Source organism: Artemia sp. Qi Xiang Cuo, chromosome 7 (assembly GCF_049724085.1).
Source record: "Artemia sp. Qi Xiang Cuo chromosome 7, ASM4972408v1, whole genome shotgun sequence".
NCBI lineage: Eukaryota > Metazoa > Arthropoda > Branchiopoda > Anostraca > Artemiidae > Artemia > Artemia sp. Qi Xiang Cuo.
This window is the reverse complement of record NC_142800.1, coordinates 54,606,222-54,623,481: the sequence shown is the minus strand read 5'-3', so window position 1 is coordinate 54,623,481 and position 17,260 is coordinate 54,606,222. Positions and strand designations below refer to the sequence as shown.

Genomic DNA, 17,260 nt, shown 5'->3' with positions numbered 1-17,260 from the left:
TCCAATCACTTTCGACTATTAAAAAGGGCATCAGCACTTTCTATTTTCAATCGAATGAGCCCCTTTCGAAGTTCCCATGACAGCTCCTTCAATACCGAGTGCCCTGGTCTAAACAACAACAACTACAAAAAATATTACTAATCAGTTTCGACTATTAAAAAGGGCACTAGCCCTTTGAATTTCAAATCGAATGAGCCCTGTTCTGAAGTTTCCACTACAATATATTCTATAAAAACCTTACTTGCCCCTAGGGCATAACTTAAAACCTTTGCCGTGAGGGCTTTGGTGGAGTGTCATCCTCAAAAACAGATTTTCTATTCGTAAATCGACAATGCTAACCAAAAAAGTTATCTCAAAATAGTTATTGGATGTGTTTGGGGGAATGATGGGCGTAGGGGGGGGCTAGTTGCCCTCCAATCACTTTCGACTATTAAAAAGGGCACTAGCCCGTTGAATTTCCAATCGAATGAGCTTTTTTGAAGTTTGTACGACAACGCCTTCTATAAAAAACATTATATGCCCCCTGGGCATAACTTAAAACCCTTGCCCTGAGGGTTGTTGGGAGAGTGTCCTCCTCAAAAACATATTTTCTATCGGCAAATAAACCACGCTGAAAAAAATGGCTATCACACAATTTGGAGTGGATGTGTTTGGGTGAAGGATGGACGTGGGGGGGGGGCTAGTTGCCCTCCAATCACTTTCAACTATTAAAAAAGGCGCTAGCCCTTTGAATTTCCAATCAAATGAGCCCCATTTGAAGTTTCTATGACAACGCCTTCTATAAAAACCATATATACCCAAGGAAATGACTTAAAACCCTTACCCTGTGGGTTGCTGGGGAGTGTCCTCCTCAATAACGTATTTTTTTTATCTGGAAATCAACTACGCTGAACAAAATGCTATCTCAAAATTTTAATTGGATGTGTTTGGGAGAATAATGGGCGTGGGGGAGGGGCTAGTTCCCCTCCAATCACTTTTGAATATTAAAAATGGAACTAGCCCTTTGAATTTCCAATCAAATGAGCCCCTTTTGAAGTTTCTATGACAACACCCTCTATAAAATCCTTATATACCCCTGGATATAACTAAAACCCTTGCCCTGGGGGCTGTTGGGGAGTGTCCTCATCAAAAACGTATTTTCTATGTGGAAATCAACTACGCTGAACAAAATGGCTATCTCAAAATTTTAATTGGATGTATTTGGGGGAATGATGGGCGTGGGGGGGGGCTAGATGCCCTCCAATCACTTTCGACTATTCAAAAGGGTACTAGCTCTTTGAATTTTCAATCGAAAGAGCCTTTTTCGAAGTTTCTATGGCAACGCTCTCTATAAAAACGTTGGTCATCTTCCGGGCACAGATTCCAACTCTTGCCTCATGGGCAGGTGATGACTGTCTACATCTAAAATATATTTTCTCTTATAAATTTTATTATGATGAACAAAATGGCTGTCGAGAAATGTTGATTGGGTAAATTCGGGGGAAGGATGGGCGTGGGGGGGACTAGGTGCCCTCCAATCACTTTTGACTATTAAAAAGGGCACTAACCACTCCAATTTCTAATCGAATGAGCCCTTTTCGAAGTTTCTACGACGACTCCTTCAATAGGAAGTGCCCGGGTATGGAGAAAACCCCCCAAAAAACAACACATTGTGCCCACATCGTTCTTTACTTAGGCAGCGCTAGCGCGCTGCCTATGAAAAGGTGGGCGTGAGAGGGGTTTAGTTACCGTCCAATCACTTTCAACTATTAAAAAGGGCACTAGCCCTTTGAATTTCCAAACAAATGAGCCTTTTTCGAAGTTTCTATGACAACGCCTTTTATAAAAACCTTGTATGCCCCCAGGGCATAACTTAAAACCCTGGCCCCAAGGGTTGTGGGGGAGTGTCGTCCTCAAAAACATATTTTTATCTGGAAAACAACTACGATGAACAACTTGGCTATCTAAAAATTGTGATGGGATGTGTTGGGGGGAATGATGGGCGTGGGGGGGGGCTAGCTGCCCTCCAATCACTTTCGACTATTAAAAAGGGCACTAGCCCTTTGAATTTCAAATCGAATGAGCCTTTCTTGAAGTTTCTACGACAGCGCCTTCTATAAAAAACCTTATAAGCCCCCAGGGCATAACTTAAAACCCTTGCCCCAAGGGTTGTGGTGGAGTGTCGTCCTCAAAAACATATTTTCTATCTGGAAAACAACTACGCTGAACAAAATGACTATCTCAAAATTTTGATTGGATGTGTTTGGGGGAATGACTGGCGCGGGGGAGGCCAGTTGCCCTCCAATCACTTTCGACTATTAAAACGGGCACTAGCCCTTTGAATTTCCAATCGAATGAGCCTTTTTTGAAGTTTCTACGACAACGCCGTCTATTAAAACCTTATATTCCCTCAGGGCATAGCTTAACACTCTTGCCCCAAGGGTTGTGGGAGTATGTCCACCCCAAAAACAGATTATCGATTGGGATATAAAGGACCCTGAAAGCACTATCTACTTACAAATATGGAGTGGAGGTATGTTAGAGAATTATGGGTTGGGGAAGGGGGGGCTAGTTGCCCTCCAACCATTTTTGACTAGTCAAAAGGGCACTAGCCCTTTTAATTTCCAATCGAATGAGCCTTTTTGGAGTTTCTACGACAACGCCTTCTATAAAAACCTCATATGCCCCTAGGGCATAACTTAAAACCATTGCCCCGATGTTTTTGGGGGAGTTTCCTCCTCAAAAAGATATTTTCTATCTGAAAATAAATTGAGATGAAAAAAATTGGTTTCTCAAAGTTTTGATTGAATGTACTTTGGAGACTGATGGGCGTGGGGCGCTATTTGCCTTCCAATCACTTTCGACTATTAAAAAGGACACTAGCCCTTTGAATTTCGATTCGATTGAGCCTTTTTGAAGTTTCTACGACAAAGCCTTCTATAAACAACTAATATGACCACAGAGAACAACTTACAATCCTTGCTCTGAGGGATTTGGGGAAGTGTTCTCCTTAAAAAGATATTTTCTATCTGGAAATCAACTACGCTGAACAAAATGGATATCTCAAAATTTTCATTGGATGTGTTTGGGGGAATGATGGGCGTGGGAGGGGGGCTAGTTGCCCTCCAATCACTTTCGACTATTAAAAAGGGCACTAGCCACTCCAATTTGCAATCGAATTTGCCCTTTTCGAAGTTTCTACGACAACTCCTTCGATACGAAGTGCCCGGGTATGGAGAAAAAAACACAAAAAACAACACATCGTGCCCACATCGATCTTTACTTAGGCAGTGCTAGCGCGCTGCCTATGATGTATCTGAGTTCAGACTACTTGTTTTCTGTGATGCATTCAAACTGCGCATTTTTTTAACGTGAGTTGTTTTGAACTGACTCTTTGCTATACTTCTGAGTCAAAACTTCCCCTCCGCTTTTTAAGACATCCGAAGTAGACTTTGACCCTTATAAAACAAATAAGTTAATAGAATCTCCAATAGAGCAATTAAAATATACACCTAGTCGTCTAAGCACGACTGATAATGACCTCCGGCTGGAAATAAAATACACCATCAAGAAAAATAATTATAAGAGATATCAAAAGACTGTGTCTGAATTAGATTAAAAAATGAAGCAACTAAACCTCTTACAATTTTTATTTGCATCCACACAGTCTAGTACCCCCTTATATGCACAAATTCAGCTAGCTTCAACCACCTTTCTTTTTCATTCAAATAAATCAGCCATTAACGGTTTTGGATCTGTATTATCTGTCTCTTCGGTATAGGCTTGAAAAACTTGTTGAGTTGGATATCCACCATGCCCCAATCGGATCATCTCATCTTGGTTTCTTCCTTCTTCGGGACTTCTTTGAGGTTGTCATTATGTATGGAAATGTTTGTGTTCCTTCTCCAATTTTTTTGGTTACTATGGGCCGTGTTCGTATTGTACAAGGTTGCAGCTACCGCTGCAGCCATGATAAAGTACGAGTGACTAATATAACCATAGAAAAGAGGAGACTGGAATTGCTTAAACATAGCACTTGATCCTCGGTGACAAAGATCCTTCCTCCTTGGAGCTGCAGGAAAGTACCAGCAGGTACTATTCAACTCTATCACCAGCTATATTCCATCAAAGCGGATCCGTTTGTCCAGCAACGAAAAGCCTTGGCTCAGCGCTTGCTGCAAAAATGCTATCCGAGCAAAGCAAAAGGCTTAAAAGTGATGGCTTCTCTAGAACACCGAAAATGACAAATTGATATAACTAAAGCACTTAAAGACGCAGGTCGCGCAATTCAGCAATCCTGGGCTCAGTACGGGGTGGAAATCACTACCTCAAAGAGGTGCTGTAAAATAGTCAAAGAGGTCTTACCATCAAGTAATGGAACTTCAGTTCTGTTAAAAATTAACGACGGAACTGCCGTTCAAGATAAACGGGTAAAGTTAGCAGCTCTTGTTAGGGCATTTCTCTAATTTGGACGACGACGACAAAGAAGTTTACGATTTTGCTGATTGAGCCAATAGTGCCCTTGATCGTGTGAAATGTTCTACTTATAAAGTTCTTTGCACTATGCAATGTCTTAATGTGCCCAAATCTGAGTCGACGGGTCTCCACGACTCTCCACAGTATGCCAAATATGGTCTTGAAGCCCTGCAGTACCGGATTACCTGGAACTTTGTTGTCACTTTTCCGGCTATGTTTTCCTCTGGTACCTTTCAGCATACATGTAAATCCGGTCATGGCATTCCTAGGCCTATGCTAGATGTCGGTCCAAAAAGTTTGGGGTCATATAAGGCTGTTCGCCCCATTTCTTTGCGAGGGAAGGTCTGCGAACACGTTTCTAATCACACACTATTTCAGTAGCCGGAGTCAAATCACCCTTTCTGGCGACCGCCAATATAGGTTTCGGTGGAAATATTCACTGCTTGACTGCCTGGCGGTCCATCAGGAATGAATAGAAAACCATACGCGTATAGTGTCCGTGGACGTCTGCGATAAGTGAATAAAGAGTTTTTTTCAGGTCGTTCACTGGGGATTTTTCTCGACGGGCTCACTTCTCGCGAATAAAGGCAGGTGTTCCCCCAGGGTAGTATCTTGGGACTCACTCTTTCCCTTATCTGCATAAACGATATGAAAAATAACCTTGCTAGCCCCTTGAATTACTTTGGTGACAATATCATAACCCTCTTAGTCCTCACAAAACATGAAAACCTATGTCAAGCCTCCCTACAGACGGTTCTTTTGAAAATAGAAAAGTGTTCTGACACATGGATCGTCAATTTAAATGCATCGAAACAAGGAGCTGCTAATATCCCGATCAAAAGTGCCATGGACACTCCGCAGTTTCTTGTCGAGGAATTAATCTATAAAGAGAGTCGAAAAGCTTCGTGTCCTGGGAATCTACTTCTCCACAGATCACTCTTGGAGTACTCACCTTGGAATAATTGAAAAGCTGGGGACCAATCTTCGCTACAAAAGCCTTCTTAATCGTCCCGCTAAAATGGCCTGCATCAGACCCTTCGCTGAATATTGATGTCTACTTTATGCTGGTGCTATTGGCACTACTTCAGAATAGCCGGAATAGGGCTAATGAGTTAGGTTCAGTCGTTAACCACGACTCTATCTTAACTTTTGTGAGAGGTTTGATGTAGCGTCGATAGCTCGTTTTTATACTTCCACGAATTCACCTCCTTCTGTAGATATGTCTCGTAGTGTAACCCCCCCCCCCTCCTCCATTGTCCAACGGACAGAACAGACATGAAGACACAGTCTTGTCCAGTTATGTTAAGGTTTACATACTAAAATCGGAATACTTAAAGAAAAGCTTTAATAAGGGTGTACTTCAATATGACTGAACGAGGCAAAAGAATCAAGGCATATCTGATAGTTTTAAGTACCTGGCACCACGGATTTAGGAATAAAACAAAGAAAACTTTGGAAAGATTAAAAGCTTGTTTTTAAATTTGTCATTAATTTAATTTAACATTTTTTTTTTTTTTTTAATAACAAAGATAATCAATTGTAGTTTTTGTTGGTATACAACATAATGGTTATTGCCTTGAAACAGCCTTAAGAAACTACAAAAAAATATGAATCTTTCAGCCAGGGTGAACTGGAAAATTGTAAACCAGTTGATGGTTAAATATTATTTGTCATATACAGGATTCTTGGATTTTGGTATTGTGCCCTGTAGTCTTAGTTCTTGGAAAAAAAACAATGAAAAAACCAACCTAAAAGGCAAGCGTTCCCACAGGGTAGTATCTTGGGACTTACTCTTTCCCTTATCAGCATAAACGATATGAAAATAACCTAGCTAGCCCCTTGCATCACTTTGGTGACAATATCAAAACCCTCTTAGCCGTCACAAAACATGAAAACCCATGTCAAGCCTCCCTACAGACGGTTCTTTTGAAAATAGAAAAGTGATCTAACACATGGATCTTCAATTTAAATGCATCGAAAAAAGGACTCCGTCACTCCACAGTTTCTTGTCGAGGAATTAATCTATATAGAGAGTCGAAGAGCTTCGTGTCCTGGGAATCCACTTCTCCACAGATCACTCTTGGAGTACTCACCTTGGAATAATTGAAAAGCTGGGGACCAATCTTCGCTGCAGAAGCCTTCTTAATCGTCTCGCTAAAATGGCCTACATCAGACCCTTCACTGAATATTGATGTCTACTTTACGCTGGTGCTATTGGCACTACTTCAGAATAGCCAGAATAGGGCTCATAGGTTAGGTTCAGTCGTTAGCCACGACTCTATTTTGTCTTTTGTGAGAGGTTTGATGTAGCGTTGATAGCTCGTTTTTATACTTCCACGAATTCACCTCCTTCTGTAGATATGTCTCGTAGTGTACTCCCCCCCCCTCCATTTTCCAACGGACAGGACAGACACGAAGACACAGCCTTGTCGAGTTATGTTAAGGTGTACATTCCAAAAACGGAATACTTAAAGAAAGGCTTTAATAAGGGTGTACTTCAATATGACTAAACGAGGCAAAAGAATTAAGGCATATCTGATAGTTTTAAGTAACTGGCACCACGGATTTAGGAATAAAACCAAGAAAAGTTTGTGAAGATTAAAAGCTTGTTTTTAAATTTGTCATTAGTTTAATTTAACAAATTTATTTTTTAGAAAAATAACAAAGAGAATCAATTGTAGTTTTTGTTGGTATACAACATAATGGTCATTGCCATGTAACAGCCTTAAGAAACTACAATAAAATATGAATCTGTCAGCCAGCGTGAACCGGAAAATTGTAAACCAGTTGATCAAAGTGGTAAAATATTGTTAGTCATATACAGGATTCTTGGATTTTGGTATTGTGCCCTGTAGCCTTAGTTCTTGGAAAAAAAAAACGAAAAATAATCCTAAAGTTGTTTTTAGTGCTATTCGCTAAACATCGCTTCTGGTAACTTTGGTCGTTATACTTGAATGATAGTAGCCTACAAGATCAGGCTATCATTTCTTTGACCAATAGGAGAGCCATAGACAATATTTGTCATATTTTAACTCAATAGCATCTTATAAGATATTTATTTCCAAAAATGACTATCACAAGCCCCGAAGGGCCGAATTCGCATTTCGGAGTCATAAAAGAAATCATAAATGTAGCAAAACAACTAAAAAACTGGCTAAACAATGCCAAAAACTAAAATATCAGAAAGCCAAAGCCATTCATTATTAAAAAAAAATTAAGCAGCAAAATGTAAAAAAGTTAAAAAGGTAAAAAACTAAAACAAAACTAAAAACGAGTGAGATAAAATTAGCGTTAAAAAGGTTTAAAAGAGAACATATAAACAAGGGGGAGGGAACAAAAGAATCAAACGAACAGAAACTTGGGTATCATCAGTACCAAAAAAGGGAAAACTAGTGGTTTATTTGATTAGTAATGAAGGGGACAAGCAACGAATGGGGGACAAGATAGGGACGGGTTCAGAAACAGTACATGGCAGGCGGTGTCTGGATGGGGAGTGTCTTTTGGGGAAAATGCTTTCCGTTCGAAGGTTCATTATTGCATATTTTGCAAAACGGAGGCACAACGTTCCTCTCCTGTGCTCAAGAGCTTCCAGCTTGGCCTTTTTTAGAAGGAGCGAGTATGGTAGCTTAGCTTCTTTAAAAATTATTCTCAGGGCTCTTTTTTGAATAGATTCAATTTTTTGGATTCATCACGGCAGATGCCAGGATGCCACACTGGACAAGCATATTCAAGATGCGGATGGACAAAGGAAGTATAAATCCTTAAAGAATAGGAGGGGGGACGTTAAATTTATTCAACAGCTTAAGGAGAGACATGGACGCATTAGCTGTATGTACAATATCTTTCACGTATGAAAGATGGATAGCATCTATCCGTTTATCCTTATGATACCCGCTTTTTATCAGCCTGATCACTGGTTACACAGCTTTTATGATTGACTCGTGCGACAAAAGACAAAATTTATGTCAAAAACATAAATGATTAATCTTTCTTAAAAACAAATTGTTTTTTTTTTTGTACAGTAAAAGTTTTTTTCAAGTATTTTGTAGTTCATGATGATGATAAGGAAATGACGTGACTGGCCCAATCTAATACTTAATTTCGCTGTACTCGTCCAACACAAATTCTCATTAAACATCTTACTTGTGTTACCAGAGGTGAAAGAAATTTGGTTTATAGCCAAAAATCCCTGAGAGCTGAACTTAAGCGCATCAGCCTCTGGTGAGCTTAAAATCTGTTGTTGTTGTTTTTTTTTTGTCTTAATGGTCGACCGTGGGTGAGACGTTTTTCTGCAGTTTCTTCTTGGATTTAGACGATCCTGTCGAATCAGAAAAAAAAGAAAAAAAAACCTAAATCAATTCCAGACGCCTTAAGACGAATGTAACGTAGAAAGAAGGAAGGGTCGTCAAACAAATTTTATTAAGAAAAAAAATAGTCTAGTAACCACCTCCTCCCATAATAAGAAAGTAAGCGAAGTGTTATATAATGAAATAAAAATGCCATAGAAGCAATAGGTTTTTGTATGTGAAGGCCTAGAGGTTCCACTCGAAAGGTTAGAAAAAACCGTAGTAGTAATGATAAGTGCAAAAAAAAATTTCAAGTTATTTGTTATTTTAAAGGACAAAAAACTTATGACAGAATAAGGAAGAAGTAGATTGAGAATAAATCTTAGTTGCGTCCATTTCCGTAGAACTGTGTGGGAATTATTTTGTAACAGTGTACTGCAGCTGGAACTAAGCCTTATATATAAACTTCGAATCGCATGAGCAGCCGCAAGTACGTTACAGTGTATTGAGATGTAACTTATTGAAGTTTTTTTCCCAAGAATTAAATTAAGATAAATTGGATTATGAAATGATTTAATGTGATTACCGGCTCAGTTTTTATTTGTTGTGGGTATACTGAGAGCAGTGAAAGAGTACAGAGGATCCAGAATGGAACTAGCAGCGCCGGCGGTTGTGGTGACTAAGAGCAAATGTTACCTGTGATGGAAAGGTTTGATGTGACACCATAGACTGTCTCATAAAGTACACTCACCAAGATCCATCAAAAAGGCTTTCTGTCATTGTTAAACCCTTCGTAAAGTGTGCAATACAAATACGTAGGCCCAAAACTAGCTAGAATTATCTGTAGGAGGAAATGATCGTAATAAAAAAATTATCATATTTAAGAAATTTTGCATTTGTAGGCTGTCTGCTAAAAATTTGGCTTTTATCGGGCTGCGTGATGTTGATCCCGAAGAAAGGAAGATAATTCATCAATTGGGGATATGTTCCTTGAGCATGGAAGAAGTTGATTTGATGGGCATAAAAGAAGCAGTACGGTTTGCTCTTAGTATGATAGATCCTCTACATAGAAGACCTCTTCATGTATCGTTTGATGTTGATGCCTTAGATCCGATTGAAGCTCCAAGCACAGGAACAACGGGTTAGTATTCCATTACATATCAGGCTTAAACGTGGTCGTTTCTGAGGATATTGAATTAATTAAGGACCGCGGCAAAGATCTTTTTAAATCGTTAACCAACTGAAAGAACTTACCAAAAGTGAACTTACCCTTTTCTTATATTAAATGATAGAAAATGGAATTATCACGAGTTCTTTCGGGACTAGTCTCAGGTACATATTCTACTTAGGTACGTACCTGATCGACGATATCAAGTTGCCTTTTAAGACGCTATTAGCGATTTTAAATAACTGGAATGTTTTACGATATCTACCAATTTGTATCTTATGTATCTAGAAAATTGGACCAGGTAGCCCCATGAGCATTGCATACTGAACCATCTTTGCCCCAGTTGTAAATACCCGCTGCAGATGGGAGAAGTGGATAACGTTCTTTTGTTTTGGGCACACTGATATCTAAATAGGCAATAGGGCTCATCCTGTATGTCTTATGGTTTTCTTTCTCTAGGAATTGTAGAAATTGAATCAAAAGAGCTAGGAATTGTGAAATCGAATCAAACAGAGCTTAGGGTCCGACACGGTCCTCAGGATGTGGTTGGGTTTCCAATTTGCCTCAGATAACGTTGCATTTCAATTCGTTATTAGTAATAAATATTTTAGTGAAAACACTGTCATTCTGCCTTCTTTGTTCCATTACTATTAGTATTATTTTCTTGTTAAATGCATTAGTTAATAGGAAAACTACGAGATATTTTATGGGTAAAATCAATAAAGATTCGCAAAGGATTGCTTAGTGCTCACTAATATCAGTATTATTTTCAGTTCGCGGTGGACTTACATTACGAGAAGGTATGACACTGCTTGAAACGGTGAATACGACTGGAAGATTATCAGCTCTTGATATTGTTGAAGTAAATCCTGCTATTGGAAACAGTGAACAAGTTGGACAAACCGTCGAGGCAGCTAGGAGACTGGTACTAGCCGCTTTTGGGAACAACCGTCGAGGAAATTCTTAGAAGTTAGGATTTCCAATAGCACAAATTAATCAAACTGATCATGAATATTGTTTTTTTAAAATGTTAACATTGTTGTGTCGCCCCTCTGTACGATAATGGGGGAAATTCCGAATTCTTATAGTATAGCAATTGAAAAAAAATTCGAAAATAATGTTTGACTTCTTTCAAGGTCGTAAATGGGGTGTTAACATGTTTGACTTTATTTTCTGGAGATTTTTATCAAGATTCTTCTAGATGCAAGCCGAAAGAAGTGGTATTATGATAATACTAAAGGATTGAGCCAATACATATATTTATACATCACTTTGCAATTATCGATTTATTGTTCCCTTACTTAACAATTGGGTTTATTTATTGAAACCAATCCGTTCATTGTTTCTCGCTTTTTGGTTTTTCTTTTCTGTGTTTTTACGTTCTATTGATGATCATGTAGGATTTATTTATACGAGAAACGTTTTATTTCGGTGTATGAAATATTTAACTATTTATAGTGTTTTTGTAACAATCATGAAGCAAATTGAAGAATTTTTTTATTTCTAACTGTATAACGAATCAATGAGTGCAAAGAAAAAAAAAGATGCACTTTATCTAAACACATATGTTGGATCAATTTAATTTGTGATTGGTTGTTTTATTTTTGCACGTTGTTTGTTGAATTTCCGCTGAGATGAATCTTTTTGGAATTAATTATAAGAGCGCAGCAATGTCGCAATGTTGTAAAGCTTTTAATCTCTTGTAAATTTGAAAAAATTGCTTTTTTAACGCTTCAAATAATCAATGCCCCTATTTTCAAAATAGATAGGGACATTGATTATTTGAGGTGTTAAAAAAGCAATTTTTCTCAAATTTACATGAGATTGAAAGCTTTACAACATTGCGACATTGCTGCGCTCTTCTAATCAATTCCAAAAAGATTCATCTTAGTAAAAATTCAACAGAGTTGACGACAATGTTCTGTATCTGAAGAGGTTAATTTTTCTTTGCCTTTTCTTTATAATGTGTCTTTTCTGTGAGTTGGATGCTTTTTTCTTTTGTTTGTTACTGATTTTGTTGTTGAATGCTGATTTCGAATCTATTTCCACTCGTGATGTTGAGATTTAAAAATACTAAAAGTTTCTATCTTCCTTTTTTAATTTGTTTTTAACCCACAACAGAAGTGTCACTAGCCAAAATGTGTTTTTTTTTGGGGGGGGGGGAGTGCATTATGCTTCGTGCCACTATTTTACAAACTCCATTATTTTTTTACAGACTACCTGAAAACATTGGGGTGGGGGGTTTCCCCCTCCATCTTAAGTGACTCCCATGCCCGCAATATGAACGAGACAGTTAAGAGTTGCACAAAGAAAATTGAAATAAACAAATATTCCCCCTGATAATGCTAGGAAAAAACCCCATTAAAACAATTAAACTAGAGGAGGATAAGGACTTGAATGAAAATAATAAGCCTCTTAATTTTTAGTCTCATTTTTTGTAAGACTTCAAAATTTCAGCGACGCCAAACTTACCAACAATCCTTCAGTTTCTGTACCACTTAGGAAAGAACAAAGAACACCTGCGACAGTGAAAATACAACACTTCTGCTTCGCATTTTTACCACAGGCTTAGTTTTCATTTAGTTTTTCTTATTAATTTTAAAAATGATTAGAAAGATGGTAAGTTATAAGGTAATATACCAAATTTTTGGGGATTCACCAGTTCCTGTCTCTGTTTTGTATTTTTTGAAACCAAACCACAATAATTCGATATTTCCTGTGTCTCTCCTTGGTGCGACTTTTGCAATATATGCTTTGCTTGCTGTCGAAGGAAATCTGTCTTGAATAAAATTTTGAAGTGTGTTTGTGAATGTATTCGAGCATCCCTTATACGCTTAATATTAAGTGCCCTGGGTGCAATCCATAAAAGATAATAACAAATATTTATCCAGTAACTTCTCAACTGAATCGCCATTGGCAACTAGGCGAATAACAACATTAATCACGTATATTCCACTGTAAACATAGCTTATTGACAAACTGCTGAAAGTGTGGCCCATTTCACAGTTACTTCCTCTTTTTGTTCTCTATATATGATTTCAAATATTTTTTCTATTTTTTAAAAGATTGAATTTTGTTTATATATGATGTCACTTATCCTCATTATTCCTGCGTTTCTCGGGGTTAGTAGATGTAGCTTATCCGACGACTAATCCACGCTGTATCATGTAGCAATCCTACTAACCTCTGACGTCATTTACGCCTCATGAACCGCCAAGGATAAGTAATTGGACTTGTCGGATAAGTAATCTTGGGATGCTCGAACCACTGTATATAAATACTATAACAGTAAGATCACAGCTTAGTGAATTTTGGCTACTACATTCTCAGCGCGTACAAACAGCTCCTCCCCTTTAATCTGCCTTCAGTGGTCCAATGTATATTACCCTGGAACGCGTTTTTTCGCAAAAAATTTCTCAAAATGCCCTTGAAACCGACTCGAGACTTCGAAACCTACTTGTAATTCCTAAAAACATCTAATACTAACATTATACTAATAATTATCAATTTTTATATATGTACTGGAATAAATTAATCTAAAATTACATTCTTGCGAATTTAGTGTTACAAAGGGGAAGTCAAGTTTCGCGTTCAAGAGAAATTTGACTTGTCTACCCGTGAAAAAATCGAATGTCACTTATGTTTATGCTTGTTTAAATGTTCTCCCGAGTACTTGCATCTCGGTCCGGCTTTGTATAATGGTTCAGATAGGGATTGATCATACTGAATTATATTTATATACAGTGGCTCGATCGCACTATGTATAGAACATTTGTATAATGTCCTTGGTTACTTTAACATTCCACTGAAGGAGATTGTGTAACTGATTTACATTTTCCGTTAATAATTATGTCCTACTGTTTCGTGATTTAGTTCTGATTTTTAGTATTTTTTATGTTTATTTTAAAACGTACTATAGATTTTTTTATAGTAGAAGGAATTTTGCACGGTTTTACCCATCAATTATGACAAATGTTAAGACTAAGCATTTTTCCTAATTGATAAAATTCTATGTTCTCGTTCTCTCGAAAGTCTACCATTAAATTTTATGTTAGCTCTACATTGCTCAACCAGGTTCAAAGAATCTATTTATTTTTTTCCTCTTTAATGAATGTTTATAGTTTTTTGTAAGAACTTAAAGCAGTGATCCTCTATTTTTATTGAGGTGTTTAATAAAATGGGAATTAAGCTAAAACCAAATAGGTAAAGTTACATGTGTTAGGAGACCAGAAAAACGTTCGTGTAAATCAAAATGCGAACTTCACAGAGGTAGGCCCCGCTTTTTTTTTTGGGGGGGGGGATAATAATAATACAAAATTCGGAAAAAGGGGAATAATAAACGCACACCGTCGTTGATAACTTGAACAAATATTTTTTTAAAGAAAAAAAAGGCTTCACCTGTTGTCAAATTTGTTAAGTTGTAAGTTAATTTTGAATATAATTTATTAGGGGGAAGGGGAGGGGGGGGGGGGCTCCATATCAATTTCATCAATTGCACAATAAAATCTATTTTATATACCGTCTGAATCTAGTTATGGATATTAATCAGCTCACTTTCCAGACATTTTTATTTTCCCAAAAATATGATTTCACCGGAACAATACCTTTTTTGCTAGTGAAGAGTAGAAACATTGTTATAGGTTGAACAAACTGCTTTTCCGAATTAATTGCTAATATTCAAAATGTTTATGGCGACATTCCCAGTGTGACTTCATTCTTTTCCTGTTTTGCTTTACGCTATTTATGCTATAATTTAACATTCCATTTGTTTGGGTGATGGACTTGCCTTATTTTTTTTTAGTTTGTGGCGTAGTTTTGTTGGATTTATTGGAAATAAAATATATTTTATTCTTTTTATTTACGTTTGTAGAATGGGTACCAATATAGTTTCAATGAAAGCAAAACGAATATTTAGAGGGCTGAATTAAAACAGGCCAACTTAGGTTTCGAAAATAACTGTCTTCGGCGCATCCTGGGGATCCAATGGTCTAAAAGAATTACGAACGTCGCCATACGTGAAAGGACGGAACAACCGCTAATATTTGAAAAAATCCTAAGTAGTAGATGGGGATATTGGGGTCATATGGTCCGTATGGGCGATGGCAGGTTACCCCATGATGTTTGGTGTTGCGTCTCCCCCGGCATTAGAAGACGTGGGCGACAGAGAACGACGTTTGGCCGATCCCTAGAGAAAGAGGCTAGTTTGGCGAGGCGATATTTGGAAGATCTATGCTCTCAAGCTCTTCAGAGGTCATCGTGGAGAGGCACCGTTGTGGCCTTATGCGCCAGGTGGCGTGGGAGGAAGTCTAAGTAAGTGAAAAAAAAAGTAACGAAAATCATGTATTAGAAAACATGGGCTTATGAGGGGAATCATTCCCTTTTTTGATGTTTGACAAAAGTTGAACAATAGACCAATAAACAGCAGGGTGAATTAGGTTTACAATTGCAATAAAAAGAAATTCGGTACTTTTTTAGCTTTTTGACAACTACTATGATTTCTTCCGAGATGCCTTGCGTCAAAACATAGCAAATAGATAATTTTAAAAATAAGTAAAGTGTAGCTGAGCTCCGGTAATTCAATAGGAGACATGATATTTAATTAAACCAAATTTAAGTTCCATGCTGTCGACAAAAAAAGCAAGCTCTTGAGTTATTCAATTTGTTTTCTTTAATATCTCAGCTTGCCTCTAATTCACTTTAAAGTGTTTTTTTTGTTATTTCAAAAAATATTGCCTGATCTTTATACATTCTCAGGAATGATTTGATGTAGGAATTTTTGTTATCAGAATTTTTATTGCCTTTGGATATCTTGAATACTAAAAAAAAAACATTCTCTTATAAATGGCATTAAAAAAAACATAAAATTGAACAGGTTTTTCAGTTTTATCGCCCTCCTGTGAAATATACGTTTGATAAAGTGCCACCCTTTTGATTATTGCAGGTGAGCCGTGCTAGGGTATCGTCCCTTAGACGACAAAAAAAAGCATAACTATTACAGTTGGTGTTTGGAATGCCTTTAAAATTAAGAAACTAATCCATTTTCCTGGTTTTAAGGGAAAGAGAATACACGTTGGCAAAGATGTCATTATAAGAAGACTTATAACTCTTAATGATATCTTTAGTATGATGATGCGAAGATTCTGACTGCGTTAATCGATTTCGGTCGACTTAGTTTTGTGGAGTTATATACAAAATTGTTTTGATCAGAGTGGCATTTACCTTCTTTTAGATTGTGACAACCAAGCTTGGTGGCACAAGATTTCTTTTCTTTTGACTGGCATTGCCAGGGATCAGTAACTCGCTCTTCTTAAAAAATAAAACCTTCTGACACATGCTCAGGGTGCAGCAGAATGGTAGTAGGAAGAACATCAGTTTTTAGACCATAGGATACCATAAAGAATAACCCTATCTTGTCCATTATAAACTTCGTCAGTCTGTGTGGGCGAAATACTCAGAATTGATTGGGCAGTCTTGCCATAATTTTTGGAGCTTAGATAAGAGATCCGAATCAATAACAGAAAATAAAAGCCTACCCATACTTTGCGATTCTTGCGGATTGAATATCCTTGCATACTTTCACGAATTAAGGAATTTAGCTATTCATTTATACGAGCAAAAAACGCTTGAATAATTCTGTATCTGAGTGGCACAATTCTATATTTCCACGGAACGATAAATAAGAATAGAGAAAAATGTCATCGAAATCACTAGTGGAGGGTTGGGGTTATCAACACTAAAGTCCCAGAACACTTCTTTCGTAAATGTGGCAAAAATATCTTCTAAGTTATCTTGAAATTCACTGGTAAATAGGTGGCTTGTTGTAGGGGGGTACGACAAATCTCTGGTAGCTATTTAAGCGGTTGTAGAGTTCATATTATATCCAAATTTCTCCAACTGTCTTTGCAATTAATAAATTAATTTTAGGCTAGTTGTAAAAGGGGATTCCAGTGAATCAGCATTAATGTGGCTAGTTGTAGCAACAGATGAGTTATTTTGGCTAGTTGTAACAGGGGTGTGCGATGAATCAACATCAATGTGGCTAGTTGTAGCAACGGATAAGTTTCTTAAGTTAAGAAAGAATCTTTCGTTAAGCTGATCATAAGGACACAAAGCGGAACGTAAAACTTAACGGAACTCAAGAAAAGACCATATAAGGTATATTTAGCTATGCGAAAGATTTTACTCTGCAATTTGAAAGCCTTTGAAATTTGCGACGTAGTAGCAATTGTGTTAGTGGAGAAAATGTGTAGTTCTGAAGGGAGAAAGAAACTATACCAAGCAAATAATCTATATAGTCAAATATTGCCACCTAATTTTTAATTGTCGTAAAGCATATGTCATTAGTGCAACA

General features: G+C 37.4%; 1 protein-coding gene across 1 annotated transcript in view; it reads left to right on the top strand.

The window, feature by feature from the left end:
• LOC148950447 (arginase-like) overlaps nt 1-13,383 on the top strand; it is a 51,520-nt gene extending 38,137 nt beyond the window's left edge. The window contains exons 5-6 of the mRNA XM_089092404.1: nt 9,644-9,882; nt 10,683-13,383. Coding sequence (XP_088948530.1) covers nt 9,644-9,882; nt 10,683-10,876 — 433 coding nt within the window. The 3' untranslated portion in view covers nt 10,877-13,383. The remainder of the gene's footprint in view (nt 1-9,643; nt 9,883-10,682) is intronic.
• The last annotated feature ends 3,877 nt before the right edge of the window (nt 13,384-17,260 follow it).